Below are 25,297 nucleotides of genomic sequence, written 5' to 3'. Positions count from 1 at the left end.
AGAGATGAGTACTGCACAAGGATAGTTTACGAAATATCAAATAAGAATATGATTACATACAGCGTACCCACTCATTTCACACTAATTCGAAACACTTTCACATCAATAAAATATTTTCATCAATTCTTTTATTAAAAATTTCGAACAAATGCTCTTAAGTCCCTCTTATCAATTGGGTTTCAATATTTTTTGTTTTTCGAGAAGTGGATAGTAAATAAAATATTTTTAGACTGAATGCCACTAATAGCGAAACTATCAATAGCTGGTGTACTTATATATACAGCTATTTCTTTTATTTCTCTACTAAATTTTCAGAATCGTTGCTTAAAATATCCTATTGATGTCAGGGCCCGACTTAGCCAAAGTGGAACGCAGGGCAAAAACTTCTTTGGAGCCCTCCTCCTCTTTAATATTTCAGTAATGAAGAACTGTGCATAGAACTTGTCTATAGTATTTTTCTATTAGGGGGCGCCTGCCTTACTCAGACCCTGATTGATGTTTCAATGTTATATAGAGAAGTTAAAGATTATAAAACCGAAAAAAAAAATCTGAGCACAGTTTTTTTTTTTTTATTGCTCCCGACATCGTTGGCACCGTTAAAATTTTACATTAGAAATCGGAGATGAAAATCAAAACCTTAAGGGTAGGATTAAAAAATAGCGAACATAAGATTAAACATCCTTAACATAGGATTAAAAAATAATAGTTATTATATGCAATTCTCATTCTCTAAGTATTCGAAAATATTTTCTGCTAAAAGTGAAATCTGCATTAAATAAAACTGTTAATTTTTCATTTTCACAGCTGAATTTTGTCTATTACATTAACAATTATATTATTTGAATACTTAACTATAAATGAATTTTAAATTTCAACCAATAAATATTTGGAACCAAAATCAAACAAATTTTTCGAAAAAGATTTGAAAGTTACCCAAGAAAATAATAAATGTTTCTGAAAATGTTGCCTGAATGAATTATTAATTTTATAACTCAAACAAGGGCATGTTTTTTTATTTTTTTTATTGAAAAGATATTTATCTAAGTCTTCACTAAATTTCTGATCAACCCTTTAGATGAAGAACGTTAGCCAAGGGTCCCAACCCTTGTTACCGAAACACGCGTGACAGAGCCTGCACTGAACCGGGACACGAAAATGGTGGTTCAGTAGGATGTCGGACGCCTTCTTCAGGTGTTTCATCCCCCCACCCCCAGCTTCCCTTCCTCATCACAATACCATTCTTTAAAAAAATCTCATTTTTTTCCATCTGTTTCAATTAAATGTCGTGATATATTCATAAGAATAAGTTTGATACAACTAAAAACTTAATTTTTTCATAGCCTTGAGTATTTCAAGTTCTTGTCAAAACTGAATAAAATTCTTAATCGATTACTTAAAGTTCCTTTCTTTGAATTAAAGCTTAGAACAGAGTCGATAAAGATATTAGAACAGAGTCTATAACTCTATAAAGATATTATATATTTTTAAATATAAAAATTTTTCCTTATTGACCAGTATGGTTTGATTAGTTTATCTGTAATATGAAATTACATAATCTCAAGTTACACATTTGCAAGGAATTAAAAAAGTTCAAAATGTAACAGCAGGTAAAATAAGGTGAATGTCATTTTTGCTTGTTGAAAATCTAAAGATCTTGCTAAATATCTTAATAGTTTAAATGCAATACAATTTAAATAAAAATAAAACTAAGTTTTTAAAATTACAGCACAAATAGCGAATTCAATTGAGCAACACACCATAAGCAGTCATAGTAAATGTTTTAGGACCTTGTCAGAAAAATTGTATTAAAAAAAATTACAATAGAAAGGTTCAAAGCGCCTAGAAACGAAATTTTTCAAATGTTAATTCTAAATGAACAACTTGTGAAAACTTTCAGCAAGTGCTTTAGGAGACAAAGCACTTTGTCATAGTCATAACATAAAAATTAAATTATCAAAATAGTTCAAAATGACTAGAAACAAAACTCCTAACAATAATGTTCAAAACAAACATTTTGCAAGAAATTCCAGCAAGTAATTTAGACTTGCAAAGAGAATTATATAAAAGAGCAATTATGAAAAACTAAATTTTCTTGCATTTAAAGAAAGTTCCGCGTGCGTTTATTGTATAAGCACTTTGTCATAAGAAAGTTTCAAAAACTCTTTCGCGAAAGTTTCATTGCAGAATGAAACATTCCTAAGTAGTTTAGCTTGAAACTGAATTTTCACCTCTAGCAGTTGAATTCACAATAAACATACAATAATAAAAACTACTCAATTCTTAAATATAAATCTTAAACTCAAACTCAGAAAATCTGCAGGAAAGTCTTCAGTTAACTATTAACTACATTATTTATATGAAAATATAATTTCAAAACATTTCACATTGAACTTAATCCTTTCAACATGGCATTATTTTTCAACTTTCATAAAATTTACTTCGAAACAACTTTTAGAAAACTTACTAGTTCTAATCGCACAGCATGGAATCCAAATCAGCACCATATCACAAGAAGTCACAGCAAGCGATTTAGGACCTGGTCATAAAAATATAAAAATATTACGATACAAAGTTTCAAAGTGACTAGAAACAATTTTCCAATAATAAATTCTTAAAAAGAATGTTTACGAAAACTTTTAGCAAGTGCTTTAAGATTCTAAGCACTTGTTACTAAGTCTTAGGCACTGCAAAAAAATTTAAGAACACATTCACTGCTTGACACCAAATTTGCACTTCGCATTCACACATCACATTAAACATAAGTTCAGAACACATGAACCCTGACATAATAAACTTCTCGCAACTGAGGATACTAGTTCTAAAAGCACAACACAGTCGTAGAATCCAAATGAATATCATATCTCCAAAAGTCACAAACAATATAGGATCTGGTCGTAAAAATTATATAAAATTGTTATATACAAAGGTATAAAGTGAAGACTAGAAACTAAACTTTCTAACTGTTGATTCTAAATGAAAAACAATTACACAGGATAATCGTTTTATATATTTTAAACATTATGAATTTCACTTGTAAGTGGTGTTACTTTTTTTTTTGGAATTCCTTTAAGAATAACAAAAGATTCAATAATGTCAAATAAAACGCGGTAGTGCTTACCAGCACGTTTCCGCCACTCAGCCAAAGGGCAGTGTTTGAGTCTTTTGGCTCCTCGAAATGGATCGGTCTCCATTTCTTCAATGCATGTATCCACCACTCTCTGGTGTACTAGTTCCAGGCAGTCGTAGTCCTTCTTGGCGGCCTTCGTCCACTCTACTGTATAAGACATCTTATTATTAAAATGTAGATGTATTCACAACGTAAAAAGTAACTAAAGTAAGATAACAACGTAAGATACTAATGGACACCACGAACGTTTTAGACAGAATGGTCAAAAAGCAATACCCTACACAGAATCAAGCAAGAACTTTTCAGCCAGCCAATCAGATCACACAGAATTATGACGTCACAGTAGATTAGTACTATAGTGTCGTTTACTAACGCCATCTCTTAGGAGGTTAAAGAACCAAAAAGCAAGCCCCCTTTACTTTAAAAATAATAATAAAATAACAATAATAATGCTGACATTCAAGCGAACTCTATCGACTTTGTTCCAATTAATAGTATGAGTAGAATTTATCATTTTAAAAAAATCATCAATTTCTTGAATTTTCAAAATATAATTTTATCAGCGAAAATAATGGGGATATTATTACGTTTTGACTAAGTTTATTTTGGAATTTGCCTAGGAAACTGATATTCTTTGACACAAATTTCGAATATAGGATTGAATATCCTTGGTAAGAAGGATTTCTCAAAAATTAACAAATAATTCAAATAAGGGAAGACATTTCACACGAAATTACTTATCCATTGTTACTCATTAATATTTTACTTACTATACTATTTCAGAAATACTATTGCATCAGTTTATTAGCGTAACAATGTGAAAAGAAATATTTTTTGAAAAAGAGTGGCATACTTTGAATCTGTGTTGGTTGAATGAAGATTGTATTAGGTAAATTAAAACAAGGGTTCATGTTCCTTTTTTTCTTTTGTTGATATTCTAAATTTACCCATTTTAAGCCATTAAAGTAATATATGTGTTCAAGTTCCTCAGAGATAACTAAGAATTGAAAATTATTCCAAGTTTTCTGTTGATCAGAAACATGTCCTTTATCATCTGATTTAAGCTTCGTGACATTGTTTAGAAGAAAAAAATTGAAATTACTTTTCAAGGCGTAAAAGTAAAGTTTTAAAGAAATATTTCCTCCTCCCCCCTCATAAAATAGAAGAATGAATTATTGATGTAAATAGTTGTGGCTTATTGAAATTATAATTGATCGTAAATGTTGTTTGTTTCTTAGTTCCATACATCTTCGTAGTGTTTTAGTACTTTTCTTTTTAAATTTTGTTACTCTCAAGTTAACAGTTAAAAAGAATGTTTAAGTTATAATGTTTAAAATTTAATTTTATATGTTCTATGAAATATAATATCAAATTAAAATCTTAAATGAAGGAGTTATAATATGTAAAAAGTCATATTGAAATAGCTTGTCTTAAAATTGTATATATGATTTAATGAATATTTTCGTGTAATCTAGCGAATTTTTTTAACATTTTCTTTCTAAGTCCGAATTTTCTTCTGATTTTCTGATATGAACTTTTCTTCTAAATCGGCTAATATATGGATAGTTTAATCTCTCCAAAGACGCATGTACGTTTTCTTAAGCTTATGTTAGCCTGTTGTTATAAATAGCTAAATATCCTCAAGTCCAATGGTTTTTTTTATTCTTCCCATATATTAAAAGTAAAAATTTTTTATTTAATTAGAAATAAGTTTTTTTGAATAATTAGAAAATGAGTTGTTTCATTTTCAAAATGGTTTATTATTGCTAGTTTGTTGCATCAGGCGAGGTATTCATAGATGAAAGGCCGGGCAACTATATTGTAGATAAAATTTCATAATATTGTTAAAACGACCATCGATAAATAAAAATTTACCATATAGGAATCCCGGTTCATCTTTCAAGAAAAAATAAATAAATGTCACAGAAAATAAGATTAGCATGTATACAACAGATCATATTCCAGACAGCGAATAAATGGCATATTATATATATATATATATATATATATATATATATATATATAGAAGTAGCGAAGTTAAAAATATCGTTGTTTATGTCGATTTTTTTATTTTATGGCGATTTGATTGCAAATTATTACTCTGGTTTTACTTGGTAATAATTTTACTCTCATTGAGACGAGATTTAAAGTAACTGATTTTTTAAAAGTATTAATTTCATCTTATTTATAGATTTCAAATTTAGGATAAATTTTTGAAGGAAAAAAAAATGCATTTGTTGGGTTGTAGGCAGTTTAGTTTTATTCGGAAATATATGGTATAGTATCTTTTATTTAATCGAAATAAAAGAAATTTATTACCGTAGTTATCCGAAACAGAAGTCTTAGTTGAAATACTTTTTAAGAAACTATTGTAAAAGTTTACTAAAAGTTATTACTCTAAAAAAATATGAAAGGTTATTGAAACATAAAATAGGGATATTACCTTAAATGGAATCAGTTTATATGATGCTTAACAGGCACAACTGGAAATCGCATGCAAATTTGAAACATAAACAACATCAAATTAAATAATCGATTATCAAAAGTTTTTATTATTAGTTTGAAATTTTGAGTTATTAAAAGCAAAAATTTAAATTTCACAAATTGACTTGTGATCTATATTCTTTTCTTTTAAGACAAAAAGTTGCTTAACATATAGGTGTATATTTCTAGAAATTAACTGATAACAGTGAAGAGTGGTAAATAAAAAAATAATTACATTTTCTCTATAAAGCTTTAATTTTTTTTATATAAATTTGAAAACTTTTTTGATAATCTTCTCCCCAACTATGCTAGAGATCATCAGTGATTATAATGAAAATAAAAAATCATTTTAAATGAATTAAACAAAATTATTTTAAAAGCTGGGCAAATTAGAGGAGGCCAAAAAGAAAACCAGTTTTTCTTGAAAGGAAAAGGGAATTGTTTTCATGATTATGAGCACTTTTATTCAGAGTAGATTCAAAATTTGAATAGAGATGCAGGTATCACGTGAGCATGGACTGCCTCCAACTTCATTCATAAATCTTTGCATACAACTATAATTATTGAAATATTATCGTTATTATGGAAAAAAAACAGATTAGATAATTTACTGCTTATATCAATAATCATATAATACTGCAGTAAAAGGTTTTCGCAATAATCAATTATTGAATTTTGATGGTCCTGGATTATCTCGGAAAGAGGATCGAATAATCTAAATTTTTGAAACAATTACATTTTAGGAAATTGATCCCGAACAATTAAAAAAAATTACTATTAGTAATTATGTAATCATGTATGCTAAAGTTATGATTTCTCCCTGTTATCATGTTAACGTTTTGTAACTTTTTCTTTTTTCCATTTAGCAATTAAGCTTCAAACATTAACTTCTTCACTGTCACTGCGCAATCTTTTCAAAATCAAAATGGAGGAATACGCACGTGAACCTTGGTTGGTTTGTATTTCTTCTTTTGGAAAATCTTTATTGCTATTTTAATTAATTTGTATTACAAAATAATGATATATGTTTTGTTTAAAAAATCCCCAGTGTTATCAAATTAATGCTATTTTATTGTATTGAATTAGAATTTGATGCATTGACCTCCACTGATTGCATCATTCATTAAAAGCCGGCAATGGATCGTGTTTAATATTTTTTTTCAGGCTATCTTAACTTTTACATATGTTAAATTCTTTTTTAACGTGTATAAAATCGCGCTATTAAAGACGTTGTATTTTTCGTTTATATTTAGGGATTTTATTCTTTTCTTTTTTAACAAATTTTTTTGAGGAAGCATCGTCTAATTTCTTCAAAAAAGATTTACAGAGGTTAAATTATTGGAAAGATATTAGTTAATTTTTTAATTAATTAAAAAAATTAATTTTAAGTTTTAAATAACTACGACTTTAGGAATTTTTATCAAGTGGTTAATCTAATCCCTAACCCATCAGTACGCGCATGTAGTCTTTTTGACTCCATCTTTCCTCTTATTAGAAATTCTAGGAATTTAAAGAAGTTTACGCCTGTTATACTCTTTGCCTTCATGAGGGAGCTAAAAGAGAAAGATTAGAATAGCGTATGCCAATGAAACGGTTATATCTTTTTTTTATTGGAGGCTTGGGGTCAGTTTGACCCCTGCGTGTGCTAGCGTTGTGTGGCTGTGTATGAACATAGCAAAGATTCAGACAATTTCTCGCAAATGTTCTTACTAGTAGAGAAAATGACAAAATTTCTGATTCGTCAGATATTGATGAAATCCTAGAGACGGGTACCGCCAAGTTTGGCGCCAAATTTTAAAGCTAAAGTTGCCAATATGGCAACCCCTCTACGCCTCCAATGTATGTTAAAAAAGTTATTTTATTTTTAATGGGGAATGATAATCCTTTTTGAGGATGTATATCAAAAAGAAAGACAAAATTGACTAATTTTGAAAGCTGTATGTTCCTAAAAATTTCAAATGTAAACTACATATAAAATATTGATTTTTCTTATTCTTCCAATATTTTTATGGAAAAAAGACTTTAAAAATAAGTTTTATGCAAATGAAATATGAAGTACAGAAAAGGTGTGGGGAAATAAAAGGCTAAAATCAATTTTGGTTTCCCTTATTAAAAATCAAATTTTTGTCTCAAATGGAACGTAGTTCCATGAAAAAAAAAAAACAAATATTTGTGTAATATGACCATATTACACAAATGATGAGTAGGAGGAGCATTCTGAGAATTGCATTCACAAATCTGAGGAGCATTCTGACAGTTTGGGTTCAGGATGATTTTACATGCTTGGTAATGTTCAAAAATGGGTGCTTATGCTGAGGAGTTAATTGCAGAGGTGCAAGTTTTGTATATAACTAGAGTGCATTTTTATATAAAATTCAGTTTATTTAAAAATTTAAATTTCTAATTTAAATACCATTTTGGGATTCAGCCTATATATTCTGCATACATTTTTATTACAATAAAAATCTTTTTAAAAATTTTATAAATTGTATTATGATTATAATACTAAATGTTTCTAAAGCAGTTTTCTCTGCCTTTTTAAAGCATATTACTGAGAAATAGTTTTCATAAAATGTTGTGGGAGGTTTTCAAGGTTGTGGACTCAACTCGGTTAATAAAGCTGAAATATAGAAACAAGTTGTAGTGCAAATGCTGTTTGGTTCATCTTCTTCAGTTTAAGAGGAGGTAGTGGAAACTCTCAGTTTTCAAAAGAAGATGGTATATTTTTGCTTCAAAAGCTATTGCATATCTTTTGAAAGAATTAGAATTGGCTATTTTTTTTATCTTCAGCTTTGAGTGAAATAAAAATTGCACTGAAAAGAAAGTTAGGTAACAGTAGATGAGGTTTTCTGACAGATGAGTGGCTGCAGCCAGACTTCTCAAAGAGCATGCATGTCATAAAATGAAGAAAACATTCTATTCTTCCTAAACTATGAATTTTAATAAAAATCTAATGCTGCAAGAAAACCAATGAATAAAAAGTTCTAAAGCACCTCCTTTAAACAAAACATATGTTAATTGTTGGGTTCAACTAAAGTACGATAGCAAAAAGTGGATGAATCGATCTGATTGATTGATCAGATTACAAAAGATGAAAATGGCTTGCTTACAATCAAATATCTTGTTGTATTTCCTATTGAAGAGATATACTTTTCTAGGTCTGAGTGTGCCGATCATCCTAATTCTAGAAAAACCAATATTTAATATTACAGCTCAGCTTTAAAATTTTGATATTTGAATTTATATTTTAAAATTTCTATTTGAATATGCTTAATAAAGGGTTAATTCTATTCTCTTGATTTTAAAGAAATAATGCAGATTTTATAGTTTATTAAATTTTTTTCTATTTATTATCATTATCCTCCGTATCGTGTAATTATAACATTTAAGGGGGGAAAAAAATGATTACGTTAAAAAACGGAACAAATTGTAGCAATTCTCAAATAGTGTAGTAAGAAATTTTTTTCAAAAATAGCCGGTTTTATAATCATTTTATATCATTTTCTACTTTACCCTAGTTTTTTGGAAACAATCACAAACCATTTGTTGAATGGAGAATGGTCATCTACCAAACAGAATTTTGTTTGGTAGGTGGCATTTTTTTTTTTAAGTATTACAATTTTTGCATGTCGGTGATCTACAAACTTATTGATTTTTCCTCGTTTACAGGTATCAATGATTTAAAATTAATTTCAAATGGAAATTTGCATTTAAGAGTCTTCTGAGTGCTTATTTCTTTATCACTGTAATCACTCACAATTTCATGTAGAAGCATTTGAAATTGTTCTTCAAAAAGGAGTAGAATTTTTCAAGAACCTAATTTCGGTACTATTCTTTAAACTGAAAATTTTAATATAATAACTGGGAATTGCAGTCTACTTGACTGTTTGAGGAGAGAAAAAAAAATTGACTGGAATATTGAAGTGGGGGGGGGCTAAGTGTCAAGACTAAAAAAAAAAAAATGTATAATTGTCATGCTATGAGAAACTACTGGCTGAATCCACTTGATTATGCCAAATATATGATAAGAAAGATGTTCTTAGATGGTGGTCAGACAACACTTCCATAGGTTTTAAGAAAAAAAAGAATAGTTATAATAAATTTATGCATATCTGAATTATGCTGATTGTTTTCACTTCAAATCTTAAGTTGGGTGGAAAGTTAACATACATTTTTTTTTTACAATGTGAAACTTCTCTACTATAGCTACTATCTGTTCCAAACCATTTTGTCCACTTACGTTTTTTATTTTTGACAAATAAACTATTAAACTGAGTTTTAATACATTATATCCAGCGCAGTAAATTTTAAGATCGTTATTTGCTAAATTCAAAAACTACTTTCTCCTCCCCTCCCCCCAAGTTTGATAACAGGTACTTTCTCATCTGGTTCCTGTTATATTAAGGTAACATTTGTTTATGCTGATTTAGAATCGGAAAGGCATACACTATTCAGTGATTCAGACACTGCTTGTGGTGAAAGTAGCTTCATGGCTTGTGTTTAGCGCTACATCCACGTAAAAAGTTATTTTTCTTTCTACATGGGAAATGAATAAATTATTTTGATTTGATTTCTAATATTTTTTAATTTATTTTTTTAGTTTATAGATACTTTAGTTCTAAATCTTGAGACTCTTTAAGAGAATGCATAAGATAAAAGAAATACTTCGTTAAAGAAAAGATTTGACTAACTGCACCTAAGAATTTTTACTTTATATCTCTGAATTAAAAATTCTATATTGAGAAATTTGGCTGCATCAACATTTATAATTAAGATTGAATCTTATAAATTTTATTACAATCTGAAAATTTATATTTTATTTCAATCTAATATAATTCAGTATTGCTTGGAAAAATCTAGTTCAATTGTAATAAAGTATATAAAAATTGAAAAAATATCTGAGTTTGTAAAAAAAAATTTGGTGTGTTCAAATTTAAGATTAATTTTCAGTTTGAATAATTCTGAAGCTTTTATTTTGTAGTTACGGTAATTCTGGAATAGGTATTATAATTTTTATTTGAATGGTTTTCAGCTGAACAACAAAAAAGGTATCAACTAGTCTAAGTAGATTAAGCTAAGTGAAATTAAGCTAATCAATGAAAAAAATAGTGTCTTAGATTTGTACCATAAATTCTAATATTCACATTATTCATGTCTAAATAATTAGAATATTTATTTCACATTTTTCTACCACAATGGAATTACAAATTACTTTACAGAATTTGGAAATTTTGAACTTTATAAAATATTTCTAATTGTATTAGCAAAAAGTCAGAATGGTTTGGCATCTAGAGTGCCAGCTTGCTACACACACACACACTCATCTTTATTATTAATTGTGATATAAATTATTCGGATATTAAAAAGAATCCTTACTTAGCTTTTAAGAATGGAAGAAAATCGCATGGTTAAATATTCGCTAAAGCAAAAATTATTTGAATTTTTGTTCAGCAATGAAATCTGTCAAAAACTGTGTTAAAAAATATTTTAAAACATTTCCTTAAATTTAGAAAGAATTTGCATAACAATTTAGTTGCTATTGAAAGAGACATTTCATAAATTTTAAAATGGTATAAATTCAATATAGTATAATATTTTTAAGGACGTACATATTCTTACCCTTTAAAATTTGTTTCAATTTGGTAGCTTTAGGTCTAATAATCTGACCAACAAGTTGATCTGTTTTTTTTTGTTTTTTTTTTTATTCTATTTTTGTGAATTGTTGAAATAAAAAAAAAAATGAAAGGAACTGCATCAAGAGATAACTTGGCTTTCTGGAAACTCTGAAAATTTACCATTTCATAAACAAAGGTTTAGTTATATTTAAATTAGACAGAAAATTCATGAAAATCTTATTAATGGTGATATTTCTAAATAATTTGAAGTAGTTTTAGGTAAATTTAATCACTAATTTAAGGTTGCATAACTCCAAATGATGATAGAATGATTAAAAAATTGTGTCTTTATGTTGAAAATCATATGAAAGCATAGAAAATGAAATGGCTGTATTTGATGTAAAATTAATTGTAAGGACCATATATTGCAGATCAGAGAAATGTAGTCTAAATGTAGGAATTGCACAAAAAAACGCCATTTTTTAATCTAGAAAAAATTGAAAGAGTTAAACTGGGCAAAAATTAGTTATAAAATAGAACAATATACAGTGCAGTTTGGAGTGACAAGATAGAATCTCGCTATTTGGGAATGGTGACATTAGATACATAAAGAAAAAAAGAAAAGAAAAAAAATTATAATTGCATTATATCTAATATCACATCTGTTTACAATTTGGAAATGGTAACATTAGATACATAAAGAAAAAAACAGATTTCTAATTGAATTGAATCTAACATCGCATCTGTTTAACATCATATTAGTATTATGATCAGGATTGTATAATCGCAAAATTCATTGTCAGAATTTGTGTGATTGAGAATATAAATGACAGAACATGCTCATTCCTAAACTACTGACTTTCATATGTAATTTTTCCCCAGATAATGAAGAAATTATAATTTATCAGGATATATATTAAATGTTTTTAGCTAGTGATCACTATCTGAACTCCTAACTTTTTTATTATAAAAATATCTTCAGAATGTGATAGGATGAAATTTTCTGTGTAATACATAGATTACTTAATCTTTCAGTCCATGGAGAATTGTGGACGATTGTGGTGGAGCCTTTACAATGGGCTGCATTGGAGGTGCTGTTTTTCAAGCAATAAAAGGCTTTCGAAATGCACCATCTGTGAGTATTAGTTCTTTTTTTTTTTTTTTTTTTTTTTACTTCGAAACAGATTATATAAATTAAGAATTTTAATATGGTAATATTTATCAATAATCTTTTATGCTCTTGAAAATGTGTTAAGTATTAGATCGGCAATTCATTGCAAGAGAAAGAAAAAAAAATTAAATTTATATCAAAAATGCTTTGAAGGTATTTATAAAAATAAGCTACGATTTGGAATTAGTGATAAAAAAAATTTTCCAGTTGTGAAGTTTGAAATAAAATTTTGTTGTTTTACGGAAAGAAAATTAAGGATATTTTGTTTTATGTTGACTTTTTAATCTTGATATAAGTTTTTATATTTTTTCCCCAAAAAAACTGCATAGTTGATCCCATTGATTTAAGTATTCATTTTTCTATCAAATTGTATCACATGTTTTATTAAATTATAATATATATAGAATTATATTCATAGGTTCATAAAGCATAGAAGATATTTTATTGTGATTATTATAATATGTTGCTTTTGTGTGTGGTGAAAATGACCAGCTTGCACACAACCTTTTACTCAAATAGTGCTTTTACTTTTTGAGTCAGAAAGATGTGCAAAATTAATAATGGGCATTAAGAGTGACATGGCATGAATCGCTCTATGTTATGTCTCATTAATGCTGACATTTGTTCAGAATCTACATTCAGTAAATAATTTTATTTTAATTATATGACCTTAAAAATGAAAGTTGTGAAATCATATTGGTGGTTTTAAGAATTGCTATTTTTTGCATGATTACTTATTTTGTATTTTTTTACTCGGGGAGAAGTGTCAAATTGTAAATATTTAATATATATGGTAGTGCAACATTGCTTATATTTCAGAAATGTTATGTTGTAACCTAAGCTTAGTGTATTTAAGTGATATAGGATTAAAAGCAATGTTACGGAATTTAGGTTTAAAATTTATGTGTAATGTTATATTCTAGTTTTCCCTCATTGTGTTCATTTTAAAATCGCTAATATTGGTTGATTAGTTATAGAATCATAATTCGTTATTGTGTGTTTGTTAAAATGAATAAAATAATTCACCATTTTAATTTTTGTTGTTTCAATGGAATAAGAATTTAAAAGAATTTTATATTTAAGCTATTAAAATTTTTTAGAATATAGAACTTAGTATTTTGTCTTCTGCCACTTTTGATCGGTTTCTGCATGACTGATTGAATGCCAGATAGAAGACTAAATGAAGAACTCCTGAATAGGAAGCAGTGTTGGATTCTTTTCCAACAACTGTGCCACTGAAGGGAGACAAATGTTATATTGAATGAGATGAAAAGCATTTCTTCTTGTTCACTCATTTTATATATTAAATGGTTGTAAGACGATTACTGTTAGTGTTGTGTCTTCTGCCACTTTTGATCGGTTTCTATATGACTGATTGAATGCCAAATAGAAGACTAAATAAAGTGCTCCTGAATAGGAAGCAGTGTTGGATTCTTTGCCAACAACTGTGCCAATGAAGGGAGACAAATATTATATTGAATGAGATGAAAAGCATTTCTTCTTGTTCACTCATTTCATATATTAAATGGTTGTAAGAAGATTACTGTCAGTATTGTGTCTTCTGCCACTTTTGATCGGTTTCTGTATGACTGATTGAATGCCAGATAGAAGACTAAATGAAGTGCTCCTGAATAGGAAGCAGTGTTGGATTCTTTGCCAACAACTGTGCCAATGAAGGGAGACAAATATTATATTGAATGATGTGAAAAGCATTTCTTCTTGTTCACTCATTTTATATATTAAATGGTTGTAAGAAGATTACTGTTAGTGTTGTGTCTTCTGCCACTTTTGATCGGTTTCTGTATGACTGATTGAATGCCAGATAGAAGACTAAATGAAGAGCTCCTGAATAGGAAGCAGTGTTGGATTCTTTGCCAACAACTGTGCCAATGAAGGGAGACAAATATTATATTGAATGATATGAAAAGCATTTCTTCTTGTTCACTCATTTTATATATTAAATGGTTGTAAGAAGATTACTGTTAGTGTTGGGTCTTCTGCCACTTTTGATCGGTTTCTGTATGACTGATTGAATGCCAGATAGAAGACTAAATGAAGTGCTCCTGAATAGGAAGCAGTGTTGGATTCTTTGGCAACAACTGTGCCAATGAAGGGAGACAAATATTATATTGAATGAGATGAAATGCATTTCTTCTTGTTCACTCATTTCATATATTAAATGGTTGTAAGAAGATTACTGTCAGTATTGTGTCTTCTGCCACTTTTGATCGGTTTCTGTATGACTGATTGAATGCCAGATAGAAGACTAAATGAAGTGCTCCTGAATAGGAAGCAGTGTTGGATTCTTTGCCAACAACTGTGCCAATGAAGGGAGACAAATATTATATTGAATGATATGAAAAGCATTTCTTCTTGTTTACTCATTCATATATTAAATGGTTGTAAGAAGATTACTGTCAGTATTGTGTCTTCTGCCACTCTTGATCGGTTTCTGTATGACTGATTTAATGCCAGATAGAAGACTAAATGAAGTGCTCCTGAATAGGAAGCAGTGTTGGATTCTTTGGCAACAACTGTGCCAATGAAGGGAGACAAATATTATACTGAATGAGATGAAAAGCATTTCTTCTTGTTCACTCATTTCATATATTAAATGGTTGTAAGAAGATTACTGTCAGTATTGTGTCTTCTGCCACTTTTGATCGGTTTCTGTATGACTGATTGAATGCCAGATAGAAGACTAAATGAAGTGCTCCTGAATAGGAAGCAGTGTTGGATTCTTTGGCAACAACTGTGCCAATGAAGGGAGACAAATATTATATTGAATGATATGAAAAGCATTTCTTCTTGTTCACTCATTTTATATATTAAATGGTTGTAAGAAGATTACTGTTAGTGTTGGGTCTTCTGCCACTTTTGATCGGTTTCTGCATGACTGATTGAATGCCAGATAGAAGACTAAATGAAGTGCTCCTGAATAGGAAGCAGTGTTGGATTCTTTGGCAACAACTGTGCCAATGAAGGGAGACAAATATTATATTGAATGATATGAAAAGCATTTCTTCTTGTTCACTCATTTTATATATTAAATGGTTGTAAGAAGATTACTGTTAGTGTTGGGTCTTCTGCCACTTTTGATCGGTTTCTGTATGACTGATTGAATGCCAGATAGAAGACTAAATGAAGTGCTCCTGAATAGGAAGCAGTGTTGGATTCTTTGCCAACAACTGTGCCAATGAAGGGAGACAAATATTATATTGAATGATATGAAAAGCATTTCTTCTTGTTCACTCATTTTATATATTAAATGGTTGTAAGAAGATTACTGTCAGTATTGTGTCTTCTGCCACTTTTGATCGGTTTCTGTATGACTGATTGAATGCCAGATAGAAGACTAAATGAAGTGCTCCTGAATAGGAAGCAGTGTTGGATTCTTTGCCAACAACTGTGCCAATGAAGGGAGACAAATATTATATTGAATGATATGAAAAGCATTTCTTCTTGTTTACTCATTCATATATTAAATGGTTGTAAGAAGATTACTGTCAGTATTGTGTCTTCTGCCACTCTTGATCGGTTTCTGTATGACTGATTTAATGCCAGATAGAAGACTAAATGAAGTGCTCCTGAATAGGAAGCAGTGTTGGATTCTTTGGCAACAACTGTGCCAATGAAGGGAGACAAATATTATACTGAATGAGATGAAAAGCATTTCTTCTTGTTCACTCATTTTATATATTAAATGGTTGTAAGAAGATTACTGTTAGTGTTGGGTCTTCTGCCACTTTTGATCGGTTTCTGTATGACTGATTGAATGCCAGATAGAAGACTAAATGAAGTGCTCCTGAATAGGAAGCAGTGTTGGATTGTTTGCTAACAACTGTGCCACTGAAGGGAAACAAATAAGATTTTCAAAGAATCTTCATTTCCCATTTATTCTTTGAATGTTCAAGATTATTTTACGTTTTTTTTTTTTTTTTTTTTTTTTTTTAAATTCTACTTGAACAAGTAATAAGATGAGAGAGAGCTTATTATCTTTCAGTATACTGAAATTAATATTTGTTTGAAATAATAAAAGCAAATTGAATTTTTACAGATTGAACTTTGTCTTTGAAATCTGACATATGTGATATGAACTTTGAACTGTTTTTATTTGTTTAATAATTAAGGAAAATACTTAATTTTTTATCTGCATGCATATAAAATACAAAATATATAGTTAAAACATTTTTCTTTCATAAGAAGAATACACAAAGAACAAATCACTCTTTTCTTTATTCTGATTGGTCTCGTTTATTCTCTCTCTCTCTACTGTTGAAACGTGTGGTTGTTTCCTAAACTAAAATTTCAGCCGTTGAACTTGACAATAAGTTGAATTCTCATAAAGTGATGTTTCTTATTTTGCTATATTGTAAATTAAATTGTTTCTCACCAAGTAATTACTAAAACTCTTTTAACTTCATTAAATGTGTTCTTGGTTTTTTAAAAAAATGGGGAGGTTGTGTAGAAAGTACCAAACATCTTAATTTCTTATTATAAAAGGGATTAAAGCAAAAATTCTCTGTTCTCTGTATTGAATAAAGATTTTTACAGAACTTATGCTTTCTGTAACTGCATGAACTTTCACCTCACTTTTGTATTTTCATTTCCTTTAATTATTCTGATTTGTCATGTTCTCTCTCTCTCTCTTTTCTTTTTTTTCTTTTCTTTCACTTTTATGTATCTTGTATTTTGTTCCATTGAGCAAATCCTGGTATTGTTTTAATCTGTGTTTCACTGAAAATTTAAATTAGTAATCACAGGAAAGCTTAATGGTAATAACAAAACTGTCTGTTTAAAGTTTTTTCCCCTATATAAAAGAAAATCTTGATGTGCACACAACCTTTTACTCCTACAGTTTTTATTGTTTGGGTCAGAAAGCTGTGCTACACTAATTTTAAGCATTTAGAGTGATATTACAAGAAAAATTTCTTGTTATGTCTCGCTTCTGCTAACATCAAAAAAATTTCTCTCCTCCTTCTGAGCTGTTAACTTATAGCATTATCATATCCTTTAAAATAGCCTTTATCATTTATCTGTTTGGGTTGTTACATATTTATCTATTTCTTCTGATAGAACTTTTTAAATTTTGGGTATGTAAAGATTGGTATAAGTACATATGATCAAATTTTTGTTCTATTGCATTGTTTAGATTAATAAATAAATCCCTTTAAAATACACTTGTTTTTTTCGATTTATGTTTTGACTTATCATAGAATTATGTCATCAGCTATATGCATCGATCTCATATGTTTTAGTCAAATTAAAAATGAAAATGCTTTTTCTGGAGAGTTAATACTGAGTTGTCTTTAAAATCAGACTTTCTTCATTTTAGTCAAAATATTTGACTAGTGAAAAATAACTTTATTTGCTTTTGCTTCAGTTTTGATTTCATACTGAAATGTTATTTTCAGAATCATACTGCAAAAAATCATTATCGGGAAATAGAAAAATATTTTAAAGCATTGTTTTTGGTTGATTAAAGTTGACAAGTATTTACCCTTTTATTCAGAAATTTAACTAGTCTCTTAAATTGGATATAACTAGTTTCTTAACGTGGATCAGAATGAATTTCACATGCTATGAAATTGTTGCTCAGAAATAGAAATAATAGGTGTTTCTCTTGTATTGATAAGTTTCTGATTTTTTTGGTTATATTTTCGAAATTGAGGTTTCTATTCTTTGATTTTTATTTTGCTGAAATTGCTCCCCTTACATTGTAAACTTGGAAGTACATTATGTTGTGGACTAATAAAGAGAAATATGTTTTTTATTTTTTGGAACAAAAATTAGTGCTACTTTATTTAGCCTTAAGAATTTCAACAGAAAAGTTGTTGACATGAGGATGCTGTCAATTGCTAATCTTTTCTCTCTTTGTATCTTGGAAAAAAGTAGGAAAATGAGAAAGCTAGAAGGATTTCCATAAGAGCCAAGGGATCTTCAAAAGGCATAGCACCTTGAGATATTTTACCATTCATTGTTTCTTTATAGATGCTTTTTTAATGCTGTTACTTTTTATTCAATAGAATTTGAGTTTAAGTTGTCCAAGAATCAAATTCATAAATTTTTATATATTTGGAAGATCAAATGCTGATCTAAAAATTATGGGGATAGTGAAGGTTCTGATGATTTCAGGCTACGGTTAAGAGGATTTCCAATAAATAAAAATACTGAAGAAAGTTTTGTTAATTGACTGGCTTTAGTTAATTGAATAGGGGGGAAAACACACACACACAATTCACAAAATTTTCAAAACACAAAAGAAATTGTATGTAGAATATACCCACTCTAAATATGTCATAAGATATGGACAAGCAAAGCTCACAATTTCAAAAATGGGGGGGGGAGTGCATTGCAGATTAACTAAATGGTTTTAAAAGAAGGCTGAAAATTTGAGAGAGATAGTATGATTTCTGAATTGTAGAAGTTTGAAAAAATTGACTGAAATAGCAAGGAATAATAGATTTCTAATGCATAGAAGTATCAAATAACAGTTCTAAATCTTGTGGGATTAATGATTTTTTAACGAATTGTGCTTTAGTTAAAGTGGGAATATTTTTATGTAGTGAGCACCTAATAGTAATTAAGAATGAAATTAGCATTTATGGTAGCAGCATAGTGACATTGAGGTCTTCAAACTCACTTTGAACCGCACATTTTATCTTATTAATGCAAGATTAGAATGCTTTTAACTAAATAGATCTAGAATCATTAGGAAATAATGTCACATTTGAATATTAATAATGAAAACAGAAGTCTTAAATTTATCATTTGTATTTTAATGCCTGAATCTATATAATTTTCTGGTCCTTGGAATTCTTAGTTTTCATTTTTTTTTCTTGCAATAATAATAGGAACCCCATACTTATGAGACTTGCATAAAAGCTTATCTGTTTGATATAGAATGTTCCTCGAAATTATTCGCCATAGAATTTTGTGTGTGTATATATATATATACATACATACATACACACACATGCACGCACACACAAGATTTGAAAATTAATTCACTGTTACCATTTAGAACTGCCGCAGAATAAAGAAGAAATTGTATGTGAATTAACTAAACATTATTGAACTATGTTGTAATATCTGATTATAATTGTATGGATTTTTTTTTTAATACTGTTCCAATTATGTGTACCCTATTTTCATATGTTACTTTTACCTTTTAAGAAACAGGGCATTTTTTTCATTTTCAGGGGACAACAAGAAGGTTGCAAGGTAGTTTAGCAGCTGTTAAGCAAAGAGCTCCTATCATAGGAGGTAGGTTGAATATTTTATTAATTAGATTTTTAAAAAAGAAATGTGTTTAAAATCTCAGTTTTTGTATTATATTTGTCAGTTTAGTTTTAAATTATGCTTGTATAAAAAGTACTATATGCATAATATTTCTTTAGTAATATTAGATGCATTAATAAATTATTATTGTAGCTAGTGACATTTTCTAAAAAATTAATGTCTGAAAGTATATATTGGTACTAAGACAGGGTGTGTAGCGTCATGAAACATGCCAAGATTCGAAAACCATTTATAAGCACCTTTAAAAGTGCTTAATTTGGGAGTGGGTCCTTTAAAAAAATGCTTAATTTTCTGAAGAATCGAAAAAGAAAATTTGGATATAATGCCAAGCCAATTTGATGTGAAATACAATAAGTCAAAAGCATAATTGTAAAGTTTTGTTTATTGGATGTATCAAGAAAGAAAATCAATAAAACAAAAAAATTCAGGGCAAAAAGCCCGGGGTTCCTAGATATACTAAGTTACTGCTTAATGAGCTTTTTTTCTGCTTCTTTCATCAACAATATACATTGATGTTTAATGAAATACTGGAACAGTTTGCCAGAAGATATTTTACAAAATATATACTACACTATACTTATTGCAACTCAAAAAACATTCAAACGTAATTTTTTAATGTTTGGGACATGGAAAAATTTATGCCTGATAAATATATGCTTAACTTTTTAAGTGTTGTTTAAAAAGAGTATAGAAATTTATTTGAACAACAAAAAATAAAAATACAGCAAGATAAATTTCATATTCCCTAGAGTTAGATTTGTTGGACATAAGAAAAGCTGCTCTAATAAAAGTTTAATTAAAGATTAAAAACAGGATTTTAATGTGTTTCTGCAATAATATCAACTCATTATCAAGCAAAAATAATTTTATACAATCTTAAAAAGTTTAAAAAAAGTAACTCCTCAATGATACTTTTTTTTTTTTTTTTTTGAATGAGTGAATGCATTTTTTTCTTTGGTTTTAATATTTTTTGAAATTTATTTTTAACACAATTTGTTACAATGATTTATACTGTAATGAATTTCAATACTATATTATTGCTTCATTGAATCATATGATTTGCCACTGTTAATAGTGTGAAGGGAAAACCCTTCTTTGTTTTAAATTTAACTGTGAAGTAGTTCTTTGAATAAGATTTTTCACCCTGAATGCAACTGAATGTTTCGTTTTGGGTTCCAAAAATGTTTTTTGTAGAAACTGGTATTTTGATTTTCATTTTGCTTCTAACTATAGAGCTGGTATCTTTTTAACTTTGTGGATTTGTATTTGCTATTTATGAAAATAGAAATTGTTAGATCCTTTCCATGAAAGTGTGCAACATTCGAGAAAGCCTGTTACTAACTGCTTAAACTTCAAAAGTAAGAAGCAATAAGATAATTTTTTTATAATCAGTTTCTTAATGCTTCTATTCTTTTCTGTTGGAAAAGAAATTGATCTAAAAAGCTCATTTAGAAGATAGCATTGTTCTATCGTCAATTTTTGGACAGATTTGTCAAATTTGGTAACCATCCTGGAATTCTTTGCATTTGGCTTTATGAGGCTCTAAATAAAGTGCTCTGGATTATTAAATATAATGAATTAGTTCAAGAAGAAATTTAAACTTTTTAAGCTAGCCATGTCAAAACTTTGCAAATATAAAAATCAAATGAAAAAATTTTGTTCACGCTGTGCTCCTACATCAGTATTGACATTTTCAGAAATGTGTCTAAATTAACTGGATTTATTAATTTTAAGAAATACTGAAAAGAGATGACAGATTTTTGTTAATCTTATAAAAGTAAATAATATTTAGGTAACGAAAGTTTGCAATATATATACATATTTTCAATTCAAAAAGACATCCTTTGTTTTACAATGGAAGGCATTATATATTTGCTGAAATTTAAAAAAATAATAATTTGGAGCAATTTTTCTCACTGCATTTTGTAAGAGTCAAGTAAGCTGTGAAGCACTTGTCGATGCTTCAGAAACAACTTCTAGTTTATGGTTAACATGTATCTTATTCTTTGATTTATAATTTTATAATTAAGTTCTCATTTAATTTATTATGTTTAAAAGACAAGTACCTGTAATTTAAATGGTTCAGATTAAATTTGTTAGGTTTACAAGTTTTTGTGTAGCTGTTATTTTTTTTTGGAGAGTTACGCATTTTCAAATTTCAAAGTATGGCGAATATGATGTTAGTATGATCCAGTTGCTTATTCTTGAACATATCAACTCGCATACTCTTACTTAATAAATAATGATATTAGATAAATTATTAGCCAATTTGAGTTAGATGTTTTCTAAAAAGAGATAAATCCAATTTCAAAATTTAAAAAATAATAATGAACTTTCTCTGGTTTACTGCTTCTAATAAAGAAGAGCAGAAGTTACTACAGAGTTTATATGATAAAAGATCAAAATTTTTATAATTGATAGTCTGTGTTAGTGAATTTTACATTGTATGCAAAATGAACCCCAATACAATATTAAGCTAATTTTGTATTGAAGTCTTTTTCCTATATCTTTCAATCCATTTAGATATTCATCTACGTTAGAGTGAAAAGGAATTTGTCAAATTTTAATAAGCAAAATTTTATAAAATCCATATTGCAACTGGTTCTGAGTACTAAGAACATTAGACTAAATAACATTATCTGATCATCTGTGTTGAGGTTATCTTTGCTCTAAATTAATTTTTTAAAAATTTGCTGAGGTTTGAGAAAATAAATATTTCAGATTTGTTCATTGCACAGTTACATTTAAAATCAAATATAAAATAATTATTGAAAATGTATAAAAAATCTTATTTTAAAACATTAATGAATTAATATTAATTTACTAGAGTGTTATTATAAAAAAAATGTGGGCAAATTCCCTCAAATTTGCTGAATTTTACGTGTTGATATTTTTATATTTTTCATTGTATACAAAAATAAATAATTGATTTTATTCTGTTTTGATTATGGTTATAGAATAAATACCTTGAATTGTAATAATTATATATAAATCCTAGAGCAGAGCAAGAAAATTGAATGTGTGCTAATAAAGGTCTTAAAAAGAAATTTATGAAATTTTTGTAATTTATAATTTTTGTAAATTATGTTTGTTATAAATAAACAAACTGCTCATGAAAAACATCACACAACAATCAAACCAAATAGTATTTTGCTTGATTTTATTTCAAAAAAATCTTTTTATGAAGGGTAAAGTATTTCCTTTTATAATGAAGTTAAAAGTAAATATAATTTTTCAGTTTTGGTAAATCATGGATACTTTTCAACTCTGGTTTCCTTTCTCTCTCTTTTATATCAAACACTTATGATGAATTTATATATTTTGTTCTCGGTATCCAGTACTAATCTCACAAGTAGCTTTGGCAATCTTTGTACCTCATTCTGTGCAAATGGTATTAAAAAATAACTTGGTTTTTTTTTTCTCCTTGGTTATCTTTTTTAATGATCTGAGAATATAGAAAAATTATTAGCATTTTAAGAAATTGTCGTGGCTGGTTCGTGAGTGCTTTCAATAAATAGGCAAATAGAAAACGTAACAGATTTATTTCAGATTCGTTCGAGTTACTCTGCTCAGTAACACCTTCTCCTCCAAGAGCCAACACTCTTTTAATTACACTCGTGCTAGTGGTCTAGCGCCATCTATGAACGTTTATTTCCTAACGCTTCAAAATCCAATCACTACACCCCCAACGTAAGAGTAATGTTTATATGAAAACATAAACATACCTCTGAATTAAAATTATGAATTGGATTTTAAAACGTATCTAATAACATCAAATTATCCAAATAAAAATAAACACAAATGCAAAGTTAACTCGAATGAATAACTAATAAACATTTAAGAAAGCAATGAGGTAAAATAAGAAATGCACAATTGAATATAAATACCATCTTGATAATAAGAAACTCACTTATCTGTTAATATACATTAATATATACTCAATAACTATATAATCACTTATCAACTAATAAACACAAATATATAATGAATATAATCACTTAGTAAACATTAATACATAATTAAGAAAGGATTTCACTTGATAAACATTACTCAAATAATATTTCAAATATAACCAAAACTGCTGAATGAAAATTTATAACAAACACTAGAAAAAGTTATATTCCTGTAACTAATCCTATTTCAAACAGTTTTGCACATTATACTCTTAAACTTGCGAATACCAATTATTCAACATATTAAGAAAATGATAATAAAAAAACATAAAAACAAATATACATAATATCAAGCATAAATTATTATTATTTTAGAGTCACTAATCCCATACTGATATATAAAACAGAAAAATGATGTTAGTACTAAAAAAATGTTTTTCAGTCTATTTTGGTAATAAACGTGACAGGGCATCAGCATGCGGCATTTTAGAACCAGGGCAATGTTTTAATGTTATGTTGAATCTCTGCAAGGCAAATACCCACCTTTGTAGTCGAGATGACTGAGGAGCGCACTTGGTCAGATAAGGAAGGGGTTTATGATCGGTAAAAATGTGGATCTCGGATCCAAACACAAGGGTTTCAAGCTCCAAACTATAGCAAATGCTTCCCGTTCGATTGTCGACCAAGATTGTTGGCTTTTGTTTAATTTTTGACTTGCATAAGCGATAGGGCACGTTTTTCCATCAACAGTCTGATAAACACGAGCCAATCCCGATTGACGAGGCATCACAATGAATCACAAAGGATTTGCTCATATTCGGAGTGTGTAGAGTAGGAGCACACCACGGCAACACATCAGGGCTTCTTTTCTTTGTTAGTTCCGTTAATGGAAAGGTAATCTCGGCAAAATTCGCAATATGATCACGATAACAGTTGAAATGGCCAAGAGCACTATGTAGTTGTTTCTTGGTTTCAGGTACGGGCAAACGAGAAATCGTTTCTAACTTAGCTGGATCAGCTTGATGCTTTCCTGAGCCAATTATATGTCCCAGGTATGAAATTTCAGATTTCGCGAAAGCACACTTTGAAAGATTAACAGTGAATTGCAGCTCTTCCAATCTATCCAGCACCAAATGAAGATGTTTCAACTGAGAGGGAATATCATTGGAGAATATAGCAATGTCATCAATATAAGCACGGCAAAATTCCCTGTATGGCGACAATGCTTTGTTCATTTCCCTTTGAAAAGTTGCAGCTGCATTTTTCAGCCCAAAAGGCATTACCTTAAAACAATATTGTGCTCTATGGGTCTTAAAAGATGTATAATCCCGCGAATCTTCTTCCATGGGAAGCGAATAGTACCCCTTCAAAAGATCTAACACACTAATCACATTTGCCTGTCCTATGGAATATATTAATTCCATTGCGTCTTCCATGGGGAAATCGTCGGTTTTAGTCACTGCATTCAAAGCTCGATAATCCACGCACATCCTGATAGATCCATCTTTCTTGTTTACACAGACTATAGGATAAGCAATGTCAGCTGAGCTCTCTTCGATCGGCGCCTCTAATCCAGACAAGTTTTGGGTGCGGCTGTGGTTTATGCTTTCTCCCAATAAATTTAATACAGAGGGGGGGGTGATGAATTGCTCTTGAATTCTATCCGTGACGGCTGCAACTATCTCAATATGCCTGGAAAATCCTT

General features: G+C 28.9%; 1 protein-coding gene across 1 annotated transcript in view; it reads left to right on the top strand.

Annotated features, from left to right (window-relative positions):
- Window positions 1-6,431: 6,431 nt before the first annotated feature.
- LOC129969434 (mitochondrial import inner membrane translocase subunit Tim17-B-like) overlaps window positions 6,432-25,297 on the top strand; it is a 28,478-nt gene continuing 9,612 nt past the window's right edge. The window contains exons 1-3 of the mRNA XM_056084003.1: window positions 6,432-6,562; window positions 12,262-12,361; window positions 19,600-19,663. Coding sequence (XP_055939978.1) covers window positions 6,537-6,562; window positions 12,262-12,361; window positions 19,600-19,663 — 190 coding nt within the window. The 5' untranslated portion in view covers window positions 6,432-6,536. The remainder of the gene's footprint in view (window positions 6,563-12,261; window positions 12,362-19,599; window positions 19,664-25,297) is intronic.

This window comes from Argiope bruennichi, chromosome 5 (genome assembly GCF_947563725.1).
Source record: "Argiope bruennichi chromosome 5, qqArgBrue1.1, whole genome shotgun sequence".
In the NCBI taxonomy this organism is placed as follows: Eukaryota; Metazoa; Arthropoda; class Arachnida; order Araneae; family Araneidae; genus Argiope; species Argiope bruennichi.
Note: the sequence above shows the minus strand (reverse complement) of the source record. Positions and strands in the feature narration are given on the sequence as shown.